This window comes from Rhipicephalus microplus, chromosome 7 (genome assembly GCF_043290135.1).
Source record: "Rhipicephalus microplus isolate Deutch F79 chromosome 7, USDA_Rmic, whole genome shotgun sequence".
Taxonomy (NCBI): Eukaryota; Metazoa; Arthropoda; class Arachnida; order Ixodida; family Ixodidae; genus Rhipicephalus; species Rhipicephalus microplus.
Genome location: NC_134706.1, coordinates 153161069 through 153184849, shown reverse-complemented (window position 1 = coordinate 153184849; position 23781 = coordinate 153161069). Strand labels below are relative to the sequence as shown.

The window sequence follows — 23781 nt, the reverse complement described above, 5'->3', positions numbered from 1 at the left end:
TGAAATGGATGGATGAGCGTTGTTGAAATCGTGAATGAACGATAAGAGATGACGTTCACCGTGCTGTCAAATCATGAATGTATCGTCAATATACCTTTTGTAGTACAATGGTTTAAGTAAACGGCTTGTCAGAAATTCATTTTCGAGTATGCCCATGAAAGTATTGGCATAATTAGGGCCTATGGGTGTGCCCATCGAGGTGCCATTAACTTGAAGGTAATGAGTGCCGTCAAATTTCAAAGATTTTAGATTTTAGATTCCAAGACGAATTTTAAAAGGGTCATCAATGTCGAGCTGTCAATATTTTATATATATATATATATATATATATATATATATATATATATATATATATATATATATTATGGAGTCTTGGTTTGGAAGACCTTTATTAGGCCCGAAGAACCGGCAACCGACAGCTGAGATGATCGGACCAAGATGATGATGCTACACGACAACGATGGGGATGCATGAGCCACACATGATAATGATGATAATGTACCGGTGAAGAGGATGCGTATACTAAATGCCCACATGAATTCCCCCCACGTGAAAGCGGCCAGCCTGGCCGCGGCAAGTCAAGGGGACAAAGAACGTCGCATGAAGGGCTTCATACGGGAGACATGGACGACCTCTGTAGTTCGATAACGGCGATCTGCTGGGGCTACAAGTGGCGTCACGCGATAATTCACTGGTGAAGTCTCTTCAAGAACTGTGTACGGTCCAATAAACCGAGGCTGAAATTTGTCGCACAAACCAGGTGTGCGAACAGGCGTCAAAAGGAGCACTTCGTCTCCAGGTTGGAAGAATACATCACGATGCGATTCATCATAAACTAGCTTTCTGTCTTCCTGGCGGGCTTCAGTGTTTATACGAGCTCGTTGGCGGCACTGTGCGAGTCGTGAAACGTATTCCTCTGAAGAGGATGGAGATGAATTCACTTCGCAGGTAAAGAAGGAGACGTCCAGGAAAGTAGTAGGGGAGCGTCCATAAACTAGGTAAAATGGCGAGTAGCCGGTTGTTCGCTGAATGGCCGTATTGTAGGCGAAAGTGACAAATGGGAGAACAACGTCCCAGTTTTTGTGGTCTGGTTGAATGTAGGCGGCGGTCATGTCAGCAAGAGTGCGGTGGAATCGCTCAGTGAGGCCGTTAGTCTGGGGATGATAACTAGAGGCAGTCTTGTGAGTTGTGCCGGAGGCCTGAAGAAGTTCGTTCACTAGTTGTGAAAGGAAGGCCCTTCCACGGTCACTGAGCAACACACGTGGAGCACCATGACGCAGTATAATGGCTCGGAGGATGAAATCGGCAATCTCAGAAGCTGAACCTGTAGTAACGGATGCCGTCTCGGCGTAGCGCGTCAAATGGTCAATGGCTGTTACTATCCACCGGTTTCCAGCAGCACTGACTGGGAGGGGGCCATAAAGATCGACGCCTACAACTTCGAATGGTGTGGCTGGGCACGGAAGAGGCTGTAGTTTACCGGCGGGAGCAGATGTTGGTAGTTTTCTACATTGGCAGGTAGTGCAGGACCCGACGTACCGAGCTACGCTAGTGGTAATGCCTGGCCAATAAAACCGACTTCGAAGGCGATCATAGGTTTTATGGTAACCAAGGTGACCAGCAGTCGGATGGTCATGAAGTGCCCTGAGGACTTCGGACCGAAGCGATCGGGGTAGAACGGGAACCCAGCGCTGACCTTCAGGATGGTAAATTTTGCGGTACAGCACCGAGTTGTCCAGCTTAAATTGCGAGAGCTGGCGACGGAGCCTTGCATTAGGTGGACGGGAACTGCCAGTGAGGTAGTCTATAATACGTCGACAGTATGGGTCAGCCAACTGTCGAGAAGGAAAATCGTGCGGGTCGTCCGAAGGCAGCTGGTCCATAGAGGCGAGAGAGGAAACCGCCGTAGACGTGGACTCCGAGGGCGTGTTGTGCAAATTGACGGCTGAAACCCCGAGTGGAGTCGCTGGTAGTGGGCAGCGAGAAAGAGCATCGGCGTCACTATGCTTCCTGCCACACTTGTACACGATCTCAAAATCATATTCTTGGAGGCGTAGAATCCAGCGTCCGAGGCGTCCCGACAAGTTCTTGAGTGTCGAAAGCCAACATAAAGCATGGTGGTCGGTCACAATGGTGAAATGGCGGCCATGCAGGTATGGACGAAATTTCTGTACTGACCAAACGATGGCGAGGCACTCCTGCTCGGTGATCGTGTAGTTCCTCTCGGCTGCGGAGAGGACGCGGCTGGCGTATGCAACGACTCGCTCTCGCGAAGAGTTGTCGCGTTGCAGGAGCACGGCTCCTAAACCGCGGCCGCTAGCGTCTGTGTGCAGGAAGGTCGGTGCATCATCGTGAAAGTGAGCAAGTACAGGGTCGGTCGTGAGGGCACTCTTCAACCTGTCGAAAGCTGATTCACATTCCTGAGACCACTGAAAGGGCATACCGGAAGCAAGTAGCTTATGAAGTGGTGCGGCTATGGAGGCAAAGTTTTGTATGAATCGCCGAAAGTAAGAGGCGAGACCAAGGAAACTTCGCAAATCTTTTGGTTTGTCAGGGCGAGGGAAGCGAAGCACTGCAGCAGTTTTATCAGGGTCTGGGCGAATTCCGTCCTTGCTCACAATATGACCGAGTACCTTGATAGATCTGCTGGCGAAATGGCACTTTTTGGTGTTAATTTGAAGACCAGCGCCCGCAAGACAAGTCAGGACCTCGTCCAAGCGTTGCAGATGTTGAGAAAACGTCGATGAAAAGACAACAATGTCATCGAGGTAACATAGGCAAGTCTTCCATTTCAGGCCACGCAGCACGGTGTCAATCATGCGCTCAAAAGTTGCGGGCGCATTGCATAGACCGAACGGCATAACATTGAATTCGTATAGGCCGTCCGGCGTTGCAAACGCAGTTTTTTCTTTATCATCTTCGTGCATGGGGATTTGCCAATAGCCTGAACGCAAGTCGAGGCTCGAAAAGTATTCAGCACCCTGTAAGGAATCTAGGGCGTCGTCGATGCGTGGCATGGGGTATACGTCCTTTCTAGTGATCTTATTGAGTGCTCGGTAATCGACGCAAAATCGTACGGAACCGTCTTTTTTACGCACCAAAACCACTGGAGACGACCAAGGACTGGTTGAGGGTCGGATTATCTCCCGTTGCAGCATATCGTCTACGTTTTCCTCAATGATTTTTCGTTCGGCTAGGGAGACGCGGTACGGACGACGATGCACAATGGATGTTCCGTCGGTCTGAATACGATGTGCTGTAGCAGTTGTCTGACCCAGGCTGGATGAATGAACGTCAAAAGAGTTTGCATGCTTTTGCAACAAATCAAGCAGCTGCTGCTTCTGCAAGTCTGTCAAGTCCTTGTTGATGGCTGCTGTAAAGGCCGAGGAAGCAGCATGATCTCCAGGATGGCCTTTAGAGGAGGCAGGGGTAAGAGGCACGACGCACACAGGCTCCAGATCGGCAACGCAGGCGACAGTAGTGCCCCGCGGCAGTAAAATTTTATCTGGTGTGGTGTTCGTAGCAGCGAGGACAGCTGATCCATCGTTGAAGCGAGCCACACCTGATGCCAGAGCTATGCCTTTATTAAGGCAATACGGTGACGGAGTGACCAAAATGTCACCAGAGTCGACGTCGTTGGACAAAACTGTCACTAATTGATGTTCGTTTGGTGGTAACTCGATGTCTACTGCAGCGATGAGTCAAAGTGGCCTGTAGGTTTCGTCGTTGAGCAAGTGGTCCGTGTCAGTAAGATGGACTACACGTTGTGCACAGCAAATAGCCGCAGAAGCAGAGGAAAGAAAGTCCCAGCCTAAAATGAGTTCATGGGAGCACGGGGATAGCACAGCAAATTCTATATGATGAAGAATTTCGTCGATTAGTACACGGGCAGTACAGAGAGCGGAAGGGCGAATCATTGTTCCCTGGGCTGTAACCAGTGTCGGTCCATCATAAGGCGTCGTGACTTTTCGAAGACGGGCACACAAATCAGCACGAATAACAGAAAACCCAGCCCCAGTGTCCACCAAAGCATCAACGTCCACTCCCTCAACTGAGACTGCAATCATATTGTAAGGGCGCGCTGGAGGAATCGGAGTACTGTGTTGGAATGCAGTTTGTCCTCCAAAAACTGCATCGCTTAGTTTTCCAGACGCCGATTCGAAGCGAGGGAAGCAGGCTGAAAAGGAGAAGAGGAGCGACTGGAGGGCGATGGTGAACGGCGTCGGGTAGATCGATGACTACTGCGCAGTTCACCGGATGCTGGCGGAGATGGAGACCGACGCGGCGGTGACGAATAACGGCGACCCTGGTACAAGGCTCCTGCGGTATAGTCCCGTTCGCGTATGTCATACCCTCGGCGCTCGTCTTGCTGGCGCTTGCGGCAAAAGCGTGCAATGTGACCACGATAGCCGCAATAATAGCACGTAGGCCGAGTCGATCGATGAGGAGGGTAGTAGCTTGCGCTAACTGCACCAGGAGAGAGAGAAGTCAGAGGGACAGGTGACGGCTCACGCGGTGGTGATGAAAAGCTCGTGGGAAAGCTTGTGGGAGGTGCGGCAGCAACCGACGCGTACGTTCGTGGCGGGGACGTCGAGCTGACGGTGCCTGGTGGTGCGGCGGCGGTGTGCGGGAACGATGGTAGAGTACGAGAGACAATGGGCTGCAGGTTGGCCATGTGGGTCATGGACGTGAGCTCTTCCCTGATGACATCCCGCAGTGACGTTGAAGAAGGCTGAATGGTAGATACTGATGGTAGTGTGAATAACATTGATTCTAATTCTTCGCGTATTATCACCCTTATCGTTTCTCGTAGGTTTGGATCAGTCGTAATACGGGCCGCGTCACTGTCCGGTTGTAGGCGCATCGACTCAAGTTCTTCGAGGCGCTGACAGGTTGTCGCAACGTCAGCAACGGTAGCCGGATTCTGGATTGCAAGGGCATTGAATGCGACGGGTCCAATGCCCTTAAGAAGCTGGCGTACCTTGTCTGACTCTGTCATTGGGGTGTCAACCCGGCGGCAAAGTGAAAGGACATCCTCGATGTAGGATGTATACGACTCCCCGATGTGCTGTTTCCGAGTCGCAAGAGCTTTCCTTGCGAGAGCTGAACGGACAGCCGGTGTGCCAAAGGCATGGCGAAGCTGATCTTTGAAGGCTGACCAGTCGGGGATGTCCATGAAGTGGTTGAGGAACCACGTCTTCGCGACACCCGTGAGGTAGAATGACACGTAAGCGAGTTTGTAGGTGTTATCCCACCGGTTAGCAGCGCCGACCCGTTCGAAATCGTCCAGCCATTCCTCCACATCTTCCCCGCGCATACCAGCGAAGGGATGGGGCTCACGCTGGAGGCTGTTAATGACGTGAAAAGGCGCGGCACGCGGTGGCGGAGTCGGAACGGCTGCAGCACCGACCTCTTCTTGGTGCGACATATTTCCGGACACCTGGCCCAAGCGGCGACCTGAACGTAGCTCCAGGGGGTAGAGTGGTCGAGAGGATGGCGGGGGATCCAACAGCACGCTCCACCACGTATGGAGTCTTGGTTTGGAAGACCTTTATTAGGCCCGAAGAACCGGCAGCCGACAGCTGAGATGATCGGACCAAGATGATGATGCTACACGACAACGATGGGGATGCATGAGCCACACATGATAATGATGATAATGTACCGGTGAAGAGGATGCGTATACTAAATGCCCACAATATATATATATATATATATATATATATATATATATATATATATATATATATACGGCAATAAAATATTTTGAAAGCAGCACAACTTAAGCTGTCGATACAAAATGAGAACTGGTTACAATGTATTTACGCAACATAACAGATGGTCTATATATACAATTGGCACTTTTATTATGTTTGTGTGCTGTTTTTAATACGTTCAATATGCAATAAGCCTTTCAGAAAGCAATAATTATTATCTTCCGCAAAACTGGCATGATAAAACTGAGTTGTAACCGATATAAATATTCTAACAACATTACTTCTACTCGGGTTTCTTGTGAAACAATCGAGCGTATGTAGGCTCATATAAGGAGGACTGTGCTCTGGATGTAGTAGAGACTGCCGACAAAACGAGCGTAAGATTCAATCGCGGTTTTGATTCTTCTCCTTTCTTCGCCAGTAGCTGCTTATGTAACGCTGCTCAAAGGGCTGCTTGAATGAGAAGCTAGGCCTCCACATTCACTCGTGCACCATGGCGCGTCGCAGGTGCGTCCACTGATACAGGCTCAGAAACGCGTCAAACGCACTAAAAACGGGATATTCCATGCTTTTGCAGGCTACGGCGCGCGCCCGCCCAATGCAGACGCTCCTGAGATCTTCAGTACCATGGGACAACAGCGCCGCCGCTACTGTCACCCGCCGGAGAATCAGCCGAGATGCGGCGTGGCCGCCTCGTTTACTGCACTGCTGCCTTCTAGCACACTGTACTATTATCCACGTTGGGAATCCATCGCGCTCTCGATACAAGAGCGGTACATGTACTTGTAAAAGGCTAGTAAACTATTCCGAGAAAAAGCAAATGGCATCCGTTTAGGCAGCTTACAAAACTTTACTCGGACTCAGAATTTTCCTTTCCCCACGGCCATTTTGAAGCTTTGCCATATTAAGAGCACCTCACCTGGTGTTGCACTACCTGTGAGATCAAACCATCTTTTACGAAACGATGATGTCATGCACGGACAGCGTCCGATGACTTTATGACACGGCGTCAGAAAATAACTTCATACTTTTTGGCGATTTCTGGTGTCGTAAAACATCATCAACTTCATTCCGCCATGATGTCATGCTATTCCCATAACATGATGGTGTTATGACGCATTATGTTATGAGACATTATTCACTTCAAAATGTCACGTGTGTTACTGTTTCCATTAGCTATCTTTGCGATGCTGGCTGACACAAACTATATGCCCAATCTTTCGGCTCTTGGTATAGATAAGGATTGCTTCTTTATAACTTTCTGTTTGTAGCGCTCTTTTAAAACCTAAAGGTTGGCGAGGACATACAAATAATGCGGGGCTTTTATTGTGCTATACTCACATTTTTCCTTGAAGTTTGACGATGCGTTCTGTATGAGTTGAAACAGTGGCGAAGACTCTGTCGGTGCGGATGAGGATTTGGCTGCGAATAAATACAAGGGTAAAAAATAAATGGGTAACTATTTCAACAATGAATGCGCGAGCCAATGCCGTTTCAACTGGCGGGCCAGACTTTGTCAGAGTAATGAACCTTTTTTGACAAAGGCTGGTCGACCGGCCGAAACGTCAGTAAATATCTAGCAGATACGCGGTCACGTTTTTTTTATTGTTTCATTTACTGATTAGAGATAAACTGCATGGGGACATCATTTCAGATAGAAGAAAGACAGGTGGTTTAGCATAGAGAATGACGGGAGGATGGCAACATTGTACTAAAATTAAAAGTATTGTGCCATGATGGCTCAATTACATGATAATTATTTCAAAATCTGACCAACGAGTGGGCCTAACAGAAAACAAAAAAAAAAGGGACAAAGTCAGAGTCGCTCAAAGCGCGTCATATTCAATCTTTATCACTCCGAGTCCGTGACGACAGACTTCTCAAGCAGAATGCATGATATAAGAACTATTACAAAAGGAAATTTTTATATGACCTATGAAGTCTGCTTTAACAGTGCGATACTCATAGGTATCCAGTGTGACTCCATATTAATGCCATCCTCCCCCACGTGACAACAGAGATAAAAAGCAGCAGTGCCTATATAAACAAACCAAGATTTTGGCAGTAAACTACGAATGACACTTTTGCGCCACACAAATGGATTGGTTTTTAAAAACCGTTGCAAACAATTTTACGAAGGTTGTGCGTGTTATCTGAGCCGCCACTAAAGCCTTGTAATGGTGAATTCCATTGGGAGAGCAGGAGAACTCAAAAGCACGCCGAAAGTGCTCTCTTCAAAACCGGCGTGTTTCAGAGGTTGAACAGGAGAAAGAGCACTGTGATCCATTGGTAGAGCGAGAGCGCTTTTACAGCTCCGAGAGCATCACTGCTCCGTTAGCAGTGATGTCGCCTGAAAAGCGGAGTAGGCGCAGTCAAGGACAGTCAGATGACCTTCGATCTTCAGTATCAGAATTTTTCTTCAGCTGGCAACTGTGGCGCCAATGGTCGCAACCATGTGTCACCACTCACCACAGTTTCGCACGGGTGGCGATGATGACAGAAGTCTGCCGAGTGCGTCGTTGCACAAACATACTATGTCTAAAAATGATGAAGAACATGTGACTGACCGCTTTCACGCGTATTATACTGCTGTCCCACAGAAAATGCTGGGACTTGAAATTTTTAAATAACATGGTCTCCTCACTCGTCTTCACCCTTTCACCTGCTCTCCGGGAGCATACTGTGTTCCAGTGGCCGATCGAGTGACCCTGCTGTCAGTGCTCTGCTCCCCAACTCCTCACTGTACGACGCCTCTGCTCCTACTTCCTGAATGGAATTCGCCATAAGTGTCCACTTCTGGTCTTGTAATAATCAATCACTCAATCATTCAATCATTTATATAACGTGCCCTAAAACAACCATGAGGTCGCAAAAATGTACTCTTCACAAAAATCTAATAAAGAAACAGAGAAAACACACACAAAATAGAAATGAGTGCGAAATGGCAAGAATGAAAGGACAAACGAGAATCATAAAAAGGAAGTGAGAAATAAAAGACAATGAATATATACACCTATGTAGAAACTTCCCTAAAATAATGAAAATGGAGGAATCTGTACAGCGTAAAAAACTATATATGTTATAACAGTGCCCAGTTTAGATAACAAAAATAGCAGTGGACTGTTAAAAACATCAACATCATGAAAGTTAACATTATAGAGAATTTGTATTCTGTGAGCAGCAGAGAGTTCAAAGAAAGTGCATAAAATGGTCGATTCTTTCTGGTTACCTGGCGCCGAATTCAAAATATTACACAGCTGAGAGGCAAAGGGCAGGATATAAAACCGTGAACTAGTTTGTAACGAAATAAGACGTCAGCGTGACTTCGTCGGACGTAATGTAAAGGCCACAATTTAAGTCTAGTAGTTTTTGAACGAGATCCAGAGTTATTTCTATAAAAACGATGATTTTAAGTGCTTATTCATTTAATCTGGACTTGCTCAATGGTGTGACTGCCAGATTTAGGGATGCCCTTCCAGACAACAGATTCGTACTTCGGTAGAAGAAGACATAATGCGGCGTAGAAGGCTGTGGAAGAACTAAATTCTCGAGAGATTTACAAACACAACCGAGAGAACAAATGCGTATAATAATAATAATGATTATAATAATATTAAGATGGTAATGTTATTAATAATAATTGTTGGGGTGTAACCTCTCAAAACCACCTTTTCAATATAAGAGACGCCGTCGTGAAGGGGCTTCGGAAATTTAGACCACCTTGAGTGCCCCTCAATACAAAAGCACACGGGCCTCAAACATTTTCGCCCCCTTCGAAAATGCGGTCGCCACGGCCGGCGTTCGACATCTCGACCTGCAGGACAGCAGCCTAGCGTCTTTGTCTTTAGACCTCCATGGTGGGTTACTTCTTGTCCAACTAGTAGTTGGCGCTGCATGAAACAATATGAAACCATACCATCTAGCCCAGCTATTGACCTCGCTGCTATATTGAATACCCATCCGAATGAGCGAACCACTTCCTCAGTCACAGCCGTTTCAATCCGGTAGAACAAGACGCGGTGGGATGCTTACATAACCGGCCACATTGTTGCCCCGGCGTGACTACGTACACAAGAGAAATATAAATGACGCAAACGAACTCACCAAGATCCAAACAACCAACCTAAGATACAAACGAAGGAACAATCAAGCTAGCTTTTTCGCAAGGGTGTCTCAAATTACGTTGAACTTGAGGAGGCAGCAATTGTTGTGGGCCAGTTGCAACATACTGCAGCACCTGTGCTTCTTTTGGCGAGTGACGGACGAGGCAGAAGGCAAGTAGCCGTGTTGCGAAGGATTTACGTCGGCGCGATTACACTAATCGCTCGTAGATGATGCTCCGAGATGGTCTCGTCATATAATTCACGCTGTTTGCTTTCCAAGCGCTCGTCCGAACAAGCACGATGCATGCAGTCGGGTTATCAGCAGAAGGATACCATTGTTGCCTTCGCTGCAGCATTCTGTCTTTTTTTCTCTTTTTCTTTTCTTTCTTCATTTCTTTCTTTCATTCTTCTTTTCTCTTTCTTTCTTTCGTTTTTCGTTCATTCTTTCTTCCAATTGTTCATTTTTTTTTCAAGAAGACTGTGTGAAATTAACGTCGTCAGGGTTGTTAGGCGAGATGGAGTATCGAGGAGTGAAAAACCTGGCACATAAATATTTGCTTAGCGAGTTGCGCACGACAAGGGCTACACGGCCCCGCTTGTGTTGTCGTGTGGACCACCGAAGTAGTCGGACGTTCGGTACAGCTAGCCGCCTTCAACACCGCACTTTCTCATACCATGCTGGAAACTTCACAGCACAGACCTTGCGATCAAGCTTTGCTTTTCTTGAAAGTTCGTATTCACGAGTGTTGCGCATGCAACCCAGCAGCCTGGCTAGAGGACCGCTTTAATAAGGGAGGCTTTCCATCTTCCAGCTGCATCTGGCAGTTAAAAATGAGCGGTAAGCCCGGAGAGATACGTAGCTCACGTAACAGTTAGCGCGTATTTCCCACCACCAATTAGGCAGCCTTCTGCAGTTGGCACGCACTTAAGCTTGATCAATGTTTGCTGAGTGTATAAGCATTACTACTGGGCGCGGTGGCTGTGCCTCTAGAGTGTCCACTAACCCATTCTTATTCGCCTTGCAGGTGGTTACCAAGGTTATCTTTTTGATGATTCTTCGGGGCCCGGACGGCGTCACTTCATCACGCATGACAAGTACGTCCACTTCATGGCATCACGCAAGTGATCCTGTGGCTATCACAACGCATCTTGATGCAACCGTTATTTACACTTCAACTGGGCGTAAAATATCGACCCCACCGCCCCTGGTCCTGGGCCCAGCTTGGCAGGCACCATCGGAATCGACAGACGGCGTAACGGCAGCTATAAAACCACCGGATCTGGGCTGCTCGCTTCGTGGGCTCGGTGGCTGTGCCTCTAGAGTGTCCACTAACCCATTTCTATTCGCCATGCAGGTTAGTCTACCTCACTGTTTATTCGCTAAACGAACGAACAATTGTACAGCTGCCGAGCCCCCGGTGTTAATTCTCGATGGTTTGTGAATGTATTGCTGTTGTGCATTTCCTCTTGCTGCAGCTCTCGGGCGACATTGAACAAAATCGTGGTCCTGATTTAGGAGCGGTCCTAGCTGAACTGAAGAAGATATCTACTGGACAATCTAAAATTATCTCGGAAGTACAAGAGCTTAAAAGTCAGATACTAGCAACCAATAACACCTTGTCTGAACTCAATAAACGCCTATCGAATGTGGAAGCCGATTGCCAGCAAATCAGCCCTTGAGGCAGAAGCTCGTAACAGTGCAAACCGACACAGCTGAAACAGCTCGTCAAGTTTGTACTATTGAAAGCCATCTTGATGAAGCGGAGAACCGATATCCGCGTACTAATTTAATATTTTATGGAATTAATGACACAAGCAAATCTGAATCATTTGCACAGTCAGAAGAACAACGTTATTCGACTATGCTCTGAACAACCTAACTTTGCCTTAGAGCCAAAAGAAATTGAGCGAGCACATCGCCGAGGTAGATACTATCTGGATCGCAACTGGCCTATTATGGCCAAACTTTCCTTTTTTAAAATCAGGGAAGCCATATTGTCGAATGGTCGCCAGCTTAAAAATACTCCTTACAGTGTGGGTGAAGGTTTTCGTCAAAAAGTACAGATCGCACGCAGACACCTAATCATCTTGCAAGAAGCAAGTCGGTCCCTTTTTCTCTCCGCTACAAAACACCATCGATTAGCTCAAAGCGCTACATGTTTGACGAAACATCTCAATCCGTTAAGAAATATAGCTAACGCGCAGTCACCTCCAGGTGTCCCGACGTACTGGGCCTGTCTCTCTAAAATCTTTTTCAATCTCAGTTATCTTTACCAATTTTAGAAGTTTTGCTTCGAAATATGAACAGGTAGTTGACCTCGTAACTACATGTGAAAGTGACTTACTTATTTTAATCGAAACGTGGCTTATCAATGAAATTGCTGACAGAGAAGTTATGAATGAACTGCTGAACTACAATGTTTTTTTCGCAGGTATAGGCAGGGTGCTCGAGGCTGTGGTGATTTATTCGCTGTCAAAAAAGAGCTGAAGTTTTCCGCTATCCACGTGACTACAAACCATGAAATTTTATGGCTTATCTGTGGAGCTAACCCACAGCTATTAATAATCGGTGTTTGCTACCATCCCCCCCCCCCCCGCAGTAATGCTGACTTATCAGGAGAACTCAACAATATCCTGGCCTTTCTAAAGAAAAATTTCCCAAACGCATGCATCTTGCTTTTTGGAGACTTTAACTACCCTCAAGTTGACTGGAATAATTATTCTAGCTCGGGTAGCAGTAGTACAGGAGTTAAAGATTCTCTGGACGTTTGCCTAAATTTTAACTTCACACAGATGATAAGGGAGCCCACACGTGTGACTCAGGAAACCGCAAATATCCTTGACTTGATACTAACCTCCCATCCAGACAGCATGTCCTTCATTAGCTATCTACGCGATATAAGCGATCACAAAATAATTCATGCAGTTTTTTTTTCTTTTTCCCTTGTCAAACATTATATCGATCGCTAAACAATCCGCTTATACGATAAAGGACAATATATGTTGCTATAAATGGCGGATTAGAAGCGTTCTACGAGTAATTTATATCGGGCTTTGAAAATCGCTCAATGAAAGAAAACTGGTCGCTTTTCCAAAACAAGCTGTCCAATCTTGCTACGCAATTTATATCAACAGCCATACTCCGGCCCAATCGTAACCAACCATTGTTCACCAACACGTTAAGAACACTTGAAAACGAAAAGAAACGGTTGTTTCGCTCAGGTAAACTTCGGCCGAACCCCAACTCCTGGGATAAGTACTACGAAGCTGAACTTGGTCGCTATTCAACAACACAAATATTCAAATATTCATTTTTTTCATTCAGATCTACCTCGCATGCTTAATAGCAACCCCCGAAAATTCTGGCAGGTCATCAACCTCAATTTATCCACTGGTATCAAAATTTCTAAAGACTGTCAAGTTATATCCGACATAGATTGTGCCACTGCGTTTCACTCCGGTTTTGCATGTTTTCATGATCGAACCACCCATGCCTCTCCCTGCATATTCTGTTCCTCTATTGCCTTCAATGCCGAATGTAAATTTTTCACCAGTCGGAATATCTGCACTGATTGACAAATACAAATTATCCTCATCAGCCGGTGTTGATGAAGTCACTTCGAAGTTATTGAAAAACACTAAGTGCATAACTTCCACGTACCTAACATTACTGTTTTCGCAATCATTGTGATCAGTCACCCTTCCAGACCAGTAGATAAAGAGCAAGGTCGTTCCAGTCGACAAATCAGGTAACCGTGAATCACCATTGAACTATCGCCCAATATCCATCACTAGTATACCTTGAAAAATCACGTAAAATCATGAATCAATACCAAACTTGATATGGCATAACATGACTGTATGAGGAACATATTTGACTAGTCAAAACACGAAAATCATGACATGTATGTCATGAATGTCATAATTTAAATTTCATGGTCCAGCAGCTCTTGCGGTTGTTTCGTACAGAAGACATGTTGCAAAAGTGGCATGGTATGGCATGACTGCACGGCGAACACAAGCAAATGACCCTAACATAAAAATCATGATGTGCGTGTCATGTAGCAACATGACTACACGCCACATTCATCATGCGCTTGTGGCCGTTTCACCAGTGTCACATATACCAAATTTGGTATTACAGTACGTGAATGGATGACGAAGGTATGTGGCTGGTGCAAACATGATAATCATGCGATGCGTGTGATGTAACAACATGACTACATGCCACGCTCTTGATGCGTTGGCGGCCATTTCACTAGCTTCACTTATACCAAACTTGGTATTACGGGACGTTAGTATATGACGAAGGTATGATACTGGTGCAAACATGATAAATATGAGGTACGTGTCATGCATATAACAACATGACTACATGCTACGCTCATGATACGCTCGCGGTCGTTTCGCTAGCTTCACATGTACTAAACTCGTTATTACGCGACGCGAACGGACGACATAGGTAAATGACACATCCGAACATGATAATCACAAAATGCGTGTCATGTAACAACACAAATACATGCCACACTGATAATGCGCTCGTGTCCCTTCACTAGCTTCACATATGCCAAGTTTGGTATTACATGGCGTCAATGGATGACAAAAGTATGTGACTGGTGCACACATAATAATCATAAGATGCGTGTCATGTGAGAACATGACTACATGCCAGAGTCAAGTGAGTGAGAAAACTTTATTTAAACAGCGGATTGAGGCGTGGGCCTAAGCCGCACCAGGGGCGGTGGAGAGACCCTGTCTCTCAGCCGCCTCCCGTGCCCGCTGGATGGCCCTTATTTGATCTGTGCGATCTGAGCTGATCAGCGCGGCTCTCCACCGCGCCCCAAGCTGTTCTGGGGAGACTGCATTTGCGTCCTTTATCTGTGTGCATTCCCTTAACATATGCTCTAGGGAGGTGCGTCTCATGCTACATAGTTTACACGAGTCATCAGGGTATAGTTCGGGGTAGATGCGATTTAGGTGCTTCGGATTGGGAAATGTTCTAGTTTGAAGTCGCCTCCAGTCACCCTCCTGAGATCTGTCTAATGTGGTGCTAGGTGGTGGAAATCTGCGCCTCGACTTTTGGTAGAATTTCATAATGTCGCAGAACCTAAACATTCTGTCCCTCTCCCACCACTCATCTCCTCCCAGTACCTCATGTGAAGCTCTTTTGCGAGTGCGGTAAGTGAGACCTCGCGCTACGCGGTGAGCCTCCTCGTTGAGGTTGCGAATGGGGGACGCACGCGGGGTGTGGGCTGGGAACCATATAATATACCTTTCTTCGGATTCCTCCGATGATATGATATTTGACTTGCGGAGGAGTATGTTGGCTGCCTCGGGAGATATTCTTCCTCGTACATAGTTACGGATTGCTGACTGCGAGTCACTGATGACATACCTATACACTTTGGGGAAATTATGGCCTGTGCAATAGCCACCTCTTCCGCGATTTCTGAATTATTCGAGCGTATGGAGCACGCGTTTACACATTTGCGGTCGGTGTTGATTACTACCGCAACGTAGGATTTGTGACAAGGGTACTCCGCTGCGTCTACGAACAACGCTTCCTTGTCTCTGCCGTAGGCCTTAAGCAGAGTTCTAGCGCGGCTTTCTCTTCTACCCTGATTGAATTCGGGGTGCATGTTTTTGGGCAGATTGGGGACCTGGATCTTTTCCCTGATCACCTTTAAAACCGACACTTTACTTCCTTGTTGCCTATGGTAATTTATCCCCAACTTGTCAAGGATACTCCGTCCTGTGTTCGTGCTGGCTAGCCTCTCCAACTGGGCAATCTGTTGCGCTTCTATCAGCTCCTCTAAAGTGTTATGTAAGCCCAGTTGAAACAGTTTTTCGTTGCTGGTGCTATCTGGAAGGCCCAAAGCTTGTTTGTACGCCTTTCGTATGAGTGCGTTGATTTTGAGTTTTTCGGCTGTATACCAGTTTAGATATGGCGCTACGTATAGAATGTTACTTATGACGAATGAATAAATAAGCCTGATGACGTTAGCCTCTTTCATGCCTTAATGTTTGTTGGTGACTCTCTTGATTAGCCGTATTGCGTTGGTGACTTTGGTTACTAACCTCTTGACAGCTTCACCGTTTGTACCCTTAGACTCTATGATGAGTCCAAGGACTCTGATTTGTTGCACTATAGGAATAAACCTGCCGTTTTTGGTGTGAACTTGGATCTCTTCGTAAGCACGGTCCCGGTTGTATCCCTTGGGGGGTCTGCCTTTAAGTGTGGGACGATAGAGGAGGAGTTCGGATTAATCTGGCGAGCACTCGAGGCCAGTACCATCAAGATACTCCTCACTAGTGGTGACGGCCTCTTGTAGTCTCTGCTCTATCTCTCCGTCACTTCCTTCACACGCCCAGATGGTGATATCATCTGCATATATAGAATGATGTATTCCGTATATTGAGTTCAGCCGCGCCGGGAGTCCTATCATTATGAGATTAAACAGCATTGGTGATATGACCGAACCCTGCGGGGTACCAGCACTGCCCATAGGCCTTTCCTCAGATCTCAGTTATCCTATTACGATAGATGCCGTTCTGTCTGTTAGGAAGTCCTTGACATACTTATACGCTCTTGATCCTAAGCTTAATTGGCAGATCTGATGTAAGATAGCCGTATGCGATGCTTTGTCGAAGGCTTTTTTAAGGTCTAACACTAAGATTGCCAGGGTAGCTCTTGTTTTGTTGTCTAGAATCTGCTGCTTAATTTGCAGCATGGCGTCTTGCGTGGAGAGCCGTGTGCGGAACCCCAACATGGAATCTGGGTAGATTTCGTTCTCCTCAAGATAAGTGTTGATTCTGTCTAAAAAAGAGTGTTCCATCAGCTTCCCAGCACAAGACGTTAGTGATATGGGGCGTAAATTCGATAGATCGGGGGGTTTCCCGGGCTTGGGGATGAGGATTACTTTAGCTTTTTTCCACTGTTTTGGTATAGTGCCCTTGGTCCAGCACTCGTTAATATTTATTGCGTGATGTTCTCTATGGCTTGGTCGTCAAGGTTCCGTAGTGTTCTGTTAGTGATCCCGTCTGGTCCCGGTGCAGATTTGGTGTTTAGCTTCTGTGGTGCGGCCCTGATTTCAGCCACACTAAACTCCTCATCTAAGAGCTCGTTCGGGCCTCCGGAATATGGTCCGTGCTCTATGGCAGGCATGGCGGGAATGTACGTGTTGCTAGCCTCAGCGATAAAGTCCTGCTCACTGCCGTTATACTGATGCACCAGTTTACGCAAGGTTTGCTTGTGTGCGGATTTGGTGTTATCTGGGTCTAGCAGGTGTTTGAGAATGCGCCATGTCTGACCAGCATTCATTTGGCCATCGAGACTATTACAAACTTGGTCCCATTGCTGTTTGCTTAGCTGCTTACAATGTTCTTTGATCTGTTTGTTCAGCTTGGCTATGTGCTTGCGCAAGGGCCTGTTGTGCCTCTGTCCCCGCCATCTATTCTGCAGTGATTGTTTGGCCTCCCACATGTGTGCGAGACGGCTATCAATCTGCTCTAGGGGTGGACTTGAAGTGATACTCCGCGTTGCCTCGCTGACGTCATTATTGACATCTTTGATCCAATCTTCTATATTGCTGATAGGGTCTTGTTTTTTCGTGTTTCTGACTTTCCGAAACTTATCCCAGTCAGTCCATCTAATCTGTCTCTGAATTTTTGCGGCAGCCATGGTTTCTATCCTGATTTCTAATATTCGATGATCACTCCCCAGATCATCGAATGTGTTTTTCCATTTAGCGGTCCCCGCGTTACGAACTAACGTTAAGTCTTGAGTGGTGTCTCTTGCAAGCCCAGTTCCCATACTCGTAGGGGAGTCGGGGTCAGTGATGAGAGTTAAGCCTGTTTCTTGAATATTCTGCCATAGCGTTTTTCCTTTGGCTCTTGTGTATCCGTATCCCCAAGCACTGTGTGGAGCGTTGAAGTCTCCACCTATGACGAGTGGATTGGGTCCCGCTATATCTACGGCCTTCTTAAAAAGAAGAACGAAGCGTTGTCGTATGCGTGTGGGATTGCTGTAAAAATTCAGAATAAATATGCGCGGAGATTTTTTTTCTTTTAGGGGCAAGTTGTACGAGTATATGTTCAATTTCTGTGATGTGGGTGTTGTGGCAGATTGATACGAGTCCCTTCCTTACTAGAGTGGTTAGTGTTCTAATATCCCCTGTTGAGGGGCCAATCGCCTGATATCCCGGTAGCTTAGCTAAAGCATGGGTTTCCTGCAAAATTAGAACATCCGGTTTGGTTCTGTCTCTAAGGTGTTGTTGCAAGACTGCTCTCTTCCCCTCATAGCTCCTGCAATTCCTCTGCCAAATAATTAGGTCTCTTTGTCTCGGCTTCCCTATTTTGAGTTGGCTATCGAAGAGGGAGGAGGGCGAAAGGAGGCAGGCCTCATGAAATTAGTTGATATAGCGACTGATGCAGTGTTCTGAGATAAGTGTGAATTTCCTTCAGTGCTTATCGGAAGGTTGGTAGCTGGAAGTACCGGAGGTGTCCTAGGGTTGAGATTGGCTACGTTAGCTTCGAGTTTATCTAGTCTATTCATGATCATAGATATTGCAAGCGAGAGGTTGTTGGTTGCCTCTGCCTGTTCCTTAACTGCTTTCTGTATTTCGGACAATGTTTGATTAATGTTCGAGCTTTGCGCCGTAGTTTTGTCATTAGACACCTGAGCTTTCCTTTTAAGAGGTGGCGGGGTACTGTCCTCGTCCATTCGGTTATCTGGCATTTCTTCGAGGTGCTCTTGGGCCGCGGAACGCATTTGACTAAAGGTTCTATTTGTGCAGTTTTTAAGACTGAATTTCCCGACTAAGTTGTGATATCAATTCTCTAAGCTCAGCGTTTTCTTTTTTCAGCTCTGCTATATCACTGGCATTATGCGCAGTCTCCCCCGAAGGCTCAGGGCGCGTCCCTTTAGCCACGTCTGACCAGCTCACCGTGAATGCCGGGTTCCTTTGATGGCCATTGCCACCCTTTGGCTTAGACCGGGATCTGGAACGGGATGTAGTGCGCCTTCTTTGTCCCGGAGACTGGGTGGTGTGGCCGCGGGGCGTTGCGCAGGACCAGGACCTTGATCTGGACCCAGGCGTTGCCCTCGTCCGGAATTTGGACCTCCCGCGTTCGCTTGGCTTGGTGTTAGGGGGGTAGTTCTCCTCGAGCGTCTCTTGAAGTTGTCGGAACCACTGGCGTTGTTTTACGATGTAGGGTGTCTTGAACTTGGCCTTGCAGAGTTTGTCAGCCGTGGGATGATCCTTGCCGCACAGCTGATATCGTGGCTGACAGTGGTGGTCCTCGCTCGGATCAGGCGTTCCACAACCCGCACATAGCTTGTCGTTTGGCCTCCAGCATACGTCACTCCTGTGCCCAAGTCTGTTGCATTGTTTGCAAAAGTCAACTTGTTTCCTGTATAGTGAACAGCGTGTGAGCACTCCTCTGTACATAACGTGCGTCGGGCCTCTGCTGCCGTCAAAAAGGACTATCACTGTCGTGGTGTTGCCAAGACGTTTGGCTGCGATGGCCGTAGGATTTCGGGCTGTAATAATAGCTGCGGTGATGTCCCGTGGGGTTTCGTTCAAAGGAACTCCTTTGATTACACCTTTGGCAGTGAGTTCCGGGGCTGTCTCGTATGCTCCCACCTCATACAACTTGTCGTTGGCTTTGATGTGCTTGATGCCTTGGTACTTATCTGCATGGTCTTGGTTTGGGGTGCTAACGACCAAGATGTTCTGAAAATCATTCGGACAAATTGTGTCCGTCTCTCTTTCTTCATAAGGGAGCTCGGCCGCTTTATACACAGCTTTGTCTAGCTCCGTTGAGCTGAGCTTGGATAGCTGCAGTCCTCCTCTTGGCCTTATAACTATCTTGAAGTCACCTGTCGGCAGTCTTGGCATTTTGCTGGCTCTGGTTATCCGGGATATCAGGTTTGCACCGCGCGTTCTAGGTGTTCGGGTAGGGCTAGAGCTACCACGGCGTTCCTGGCTACCTTTCTTCGCACGTTTTCTGTATCGAACTTCTGTCCACCCGTTGCCTGTGTCATCTTCTTGTAGGGTGACGTCTTCGTCTTCCCGTCGGGTGGCGTCTTCATTCTGCTGCGATACCTCCATTATTGATGATTACGGCCTGTATGGCGCGAATGCCGAGGCCTGGCTATCGTGAGGCCGCCCCAGTCGACGCGGAGCGCCGGTCGTAGGAGTAGTAGACGCTACTTGGTGGGGGCTGGTTTTAGGTCGTAAAATCTCAAAAAATGATCACCCACCTTAGAATATGGTCTCTTCGGATTCTCGGTGACGAGAAGAATCAGATGGTATATAAATCCGAGCGGTGCCTGGCTGTATTCGCTGCGAAATCATTCTATGAGAACGGAGCCGACGTGAAGAGCGTCCATTCACCTCGGTGACCGCAGCGCCTCCCTCGCCAGAGTCAAGGCGCCAATACATTCCGACGTGACGCGTGCTCGCCAGCGTTCATTTCTTCGCGTCACGCCGGTGTGGCCACGCCAGGAGCCGGTCCTGCCATATATACTCGCAGGCGCACACTGCGTTGCTTTGTTGCATGCGCGTTTCAGTGCGTCAGGCGCTCCTCCATCACGAAAAAATAGCAACATAACCACGCAATGAATGATGGAGAGTGGGGCGAAGCATTCGTCCATCCATTCGTTCTTGCTTCCGTCCGTCCATGCGTCCGCCTGTGTGACCGTCCTTGCGTCCATCCACCCGTACGTGCGTGCATCTGTTCGTGCGTCCGTCCCTGCATTCGTCCATGCATCCGCTCCTGCGTCCGTTCATGCGTCCATTTATGCATCTGTCTGTGAGTCTGTTCGTACATCTATTCAACACTCCAAGTACCAACATCTCGCATCTTTTCATCATATAATCCCCTTACAGAAGCGGACATTCCAAGGACTAAACGAGAGGTGGCACACACACACTTTCTTACGGCTTGCGCTTCGGGTCTACTTCCCACCTTTAACCACCTCGAGTTCATGGTATATACTAGTTCATTGTATTCATGGCACTGCGGCTCAACGCTCGCTAAACCTTTCTAAAACCAAACAGGTTATGCCCAGCGAGTATAACGTAGCAACCCTTTCTTGTCAGATAGTGCTCAATGTACACGCCAATGGCTGCTAATGGGGAATGAGAGACAGGAACATTCGGCTTTTAGTTAACGCGCACGCCGCGAACTCTTTATTGTTCATCAAAGCACAGGATAAATCTCCCACCGGCACCATCTTGCAGGTCAAAATGTAACACTGGTCACACTACGACAACAGCTACGAGGGACGAACGGGTGCCGCTTTAAGGAGCTTCGCCCCTAAAAGAGGGATACGCAAGGTTGTCTGGGTGACATATCGGCGCGAAATGCAGCATGTCGCATTTCGCGCCGGTTGCCGTCGGGCTGCGCTGACGGACGCTGGTCGCGCCTGGCGTCAAACAGTGGAGTGCTCACGTTTTCCTAACCTAGTGTCGTTGTACCGAGTGTGCGCACGCGTCAATGCAACATATATGGAGTATGTTGGGCCTTTCGTAATGCGCTCACGGCCATTTTGATAGCTCCACATATACCAAATTTGGTGTTACGTGACGTCAATGCATGTCGAAATATCTGACTGGTGCAAACGTGATAATCCTGAAACGCGTGTCAAGTAAGAACATCACAACATACCATGCTCATAGCGTGCTCACGGCCGTTTCGCAAGCTGCACATATACTAAATTTGGTATCACTTGACGTGAATACATTACGAAGGTAAACGACACATCCAAACATGATAATCATGACACGGAAGTCACGTACGGCATCATTTACCTCCACTTCGTTACGTTGTGCTGATTTTAAAGTGACCTATCAACATTTCTCATTCGTGCTTTGCATATCACCGATTCCCACTGTACATGGTATCTGCCTTTTTTAGTTCTTTAATTTCTTCTCACTTTTGATCATAATGGACTTTTTACTGCTCTTTTTTGTCCTCATTTTTGATACCCTAATCACTCCGCGTCGTTTTGTTTAAATATGCATTGCACTTTTTCTTTCTGCACCATCGTTGCATTTCGCGCTTTTTAAAAAGTTTCTTGTTTTGCTTTCTTTTTTTAAATTTCCTGTTTAAAGTTTGCTTTTATTTTTCTCAACACTTGTGTATACCCCGTTTTCGAAGACACAGAGACAGAGAGAGATAAAGGAAAGACAGGAAGATTAACCCCAAGAAGGCTGTCACTCTGCATTCAATGGATGCAACATCGGAAGGACGTGCCGCTGAGGGTGCTTACTTGGGGACCCTTTTCTGTTATACTTATGAATCACGTCACTTGTATTTCGGTGATATCATCATAAACTTGAGCTTCAACATCGAAAAACCCGTTGACTACAACACTATACCGGGTATCCTTCAGGATTATTGAAAACAATCTTGGCCTTCATATATCAAGCCACTACCTCTGTGCTTAGCAGCGTGAGACTATAGTTGCTAATCGACTAGGGCAGTTACTTATCGGCTACAACGAGCAAAAGGAAAGTTTCAAGGATTCGCACTACTTCCAATGGGCGAATTCGGAAGTCTGCGCGCATACATGATATAAGGGACTACAGCGAGCGTTTTATCTAAAGATAAGCGTACGCAACACCACAGCGAAGGCTTACTAGTGGAAAGATTCAACGACATTAGGATCAAAATCAAAACGGCGAAGCAGGCTTTGAACGCACATTCCTAGTACACAGAAGAAGGATACATAATCATTGGCGAAGGAAGCGAAGCCTCCGTAATTGTGTCAACATCATCTGATTCCGTGATGCGATTCTTTTGAATGCGTAGCCTGGCAATGCGAACACACTTCGCAACAAGCCAGGTTCGCTCAGCTAGCACGTGCGCCGTCGCGGTGTACGTGACAAAGCATGCGCAGCAAACGGAGTAGCACCACATTTATAAGCACATTGCATTACGTACCATTTTGCTGCATACATCTACCTGCTACTCACATTTTATCATATTGTAGCAGTGTTCAGAACACAGGAGTGGCTAAAGTTCGCTTCTTAAGAGCGAACCTGCGCCCACAAATCAAGGTGACTGTGGTTGTGAAAGTGTAAAGTCGAAGTCCACAAATGTCGTTCAGCTGCCCACCTCTTTTTTTTTTTTCGCGCGACGAATTGAGTGTGTGGTGCATGCGAGCCGGGCACGGCAGGCTGTTCGTGCTGCAATGGTCACCGCCTGAGGTTGCTAAGCTGAGGTACCACATCGCGCCTAGAATGTACTACAATAAGAACGGCGATTGGTGCGATATATGAATACCACCAAGATGACGCAACAGTACAATGAAACAGCCGTATTACATAACACAGATACAGCTCTAGGGCTGTGTACTCCGATTCAAGTGTTAACACACATCGTTTATCACTAGACACTTCCACATGGCGTCTGCCCTACATGCAGGCAGAGGTTTTTTTTCTCGAACCAGTGGCCGAAATTGAGTTTATTTGCTGCCGTTATCAGTCGGCGAATCGATACCAAGTAATCAACAATCACTTAGCCATACATTTGAGGTTAATCTCTGCGTGGTCGTCATAGTTATCGTCCAGGCGTTGTGGCTCGGTCAGCGAGCTCCGCCACAATCTGCTATTAATCAATAGCTTGCACGCGATTTCATAGACGCACAAAAGAACATTAACATTGAGGCTTATATGAATCACGCGTTAATTCATCTGGAACCACTTGACCAGAACTGTCATAGGGTCTCTGTGAAAATATACCTAAGAAACCAGCAGACTATTTACTGATAACATTAGCGTGACAACGCAGCGTTCTCGTTGCCCCATGCCGGCACTCCAACGTGGCTGTTTCAGTGACGTCTGTGCAAGCCTTCTTATATAGCGTCCGATTATGTATGAACAAGCAAAAGCCGATTATGCGCAAGCGATGTGCGTAGTGCCTTTGGAAAACATTCGTGGCCGGATCGT

General features: G+C 47.1%; 1 protein-coding gene across 1 annotated transcript in view; it reads right to left on the bottom strand.

The window, feature by feature from the left end:
• Positions 1–23781, bottom strand: part of LOC119184696 (uncharacterized) — a 233019-nt gene that overhangs the window by 196360 nt on the left and 12878 nt on the right. Inside the window, exons 2-3 of the mRNA XM_075870148.1 lie at positions 9822–9840; positions 7059–7139 (exon numbers count right to left, since the gene is read on the bottom strand). Coding sequence (XP_075726263.1) covers positions 7059–7139; positions 9822–9840 — 100 coding nt within the window. The remainder of the gene's footprint in view (positions 1–7058; positions 7140–9821; positions 9841–23781) is intronic.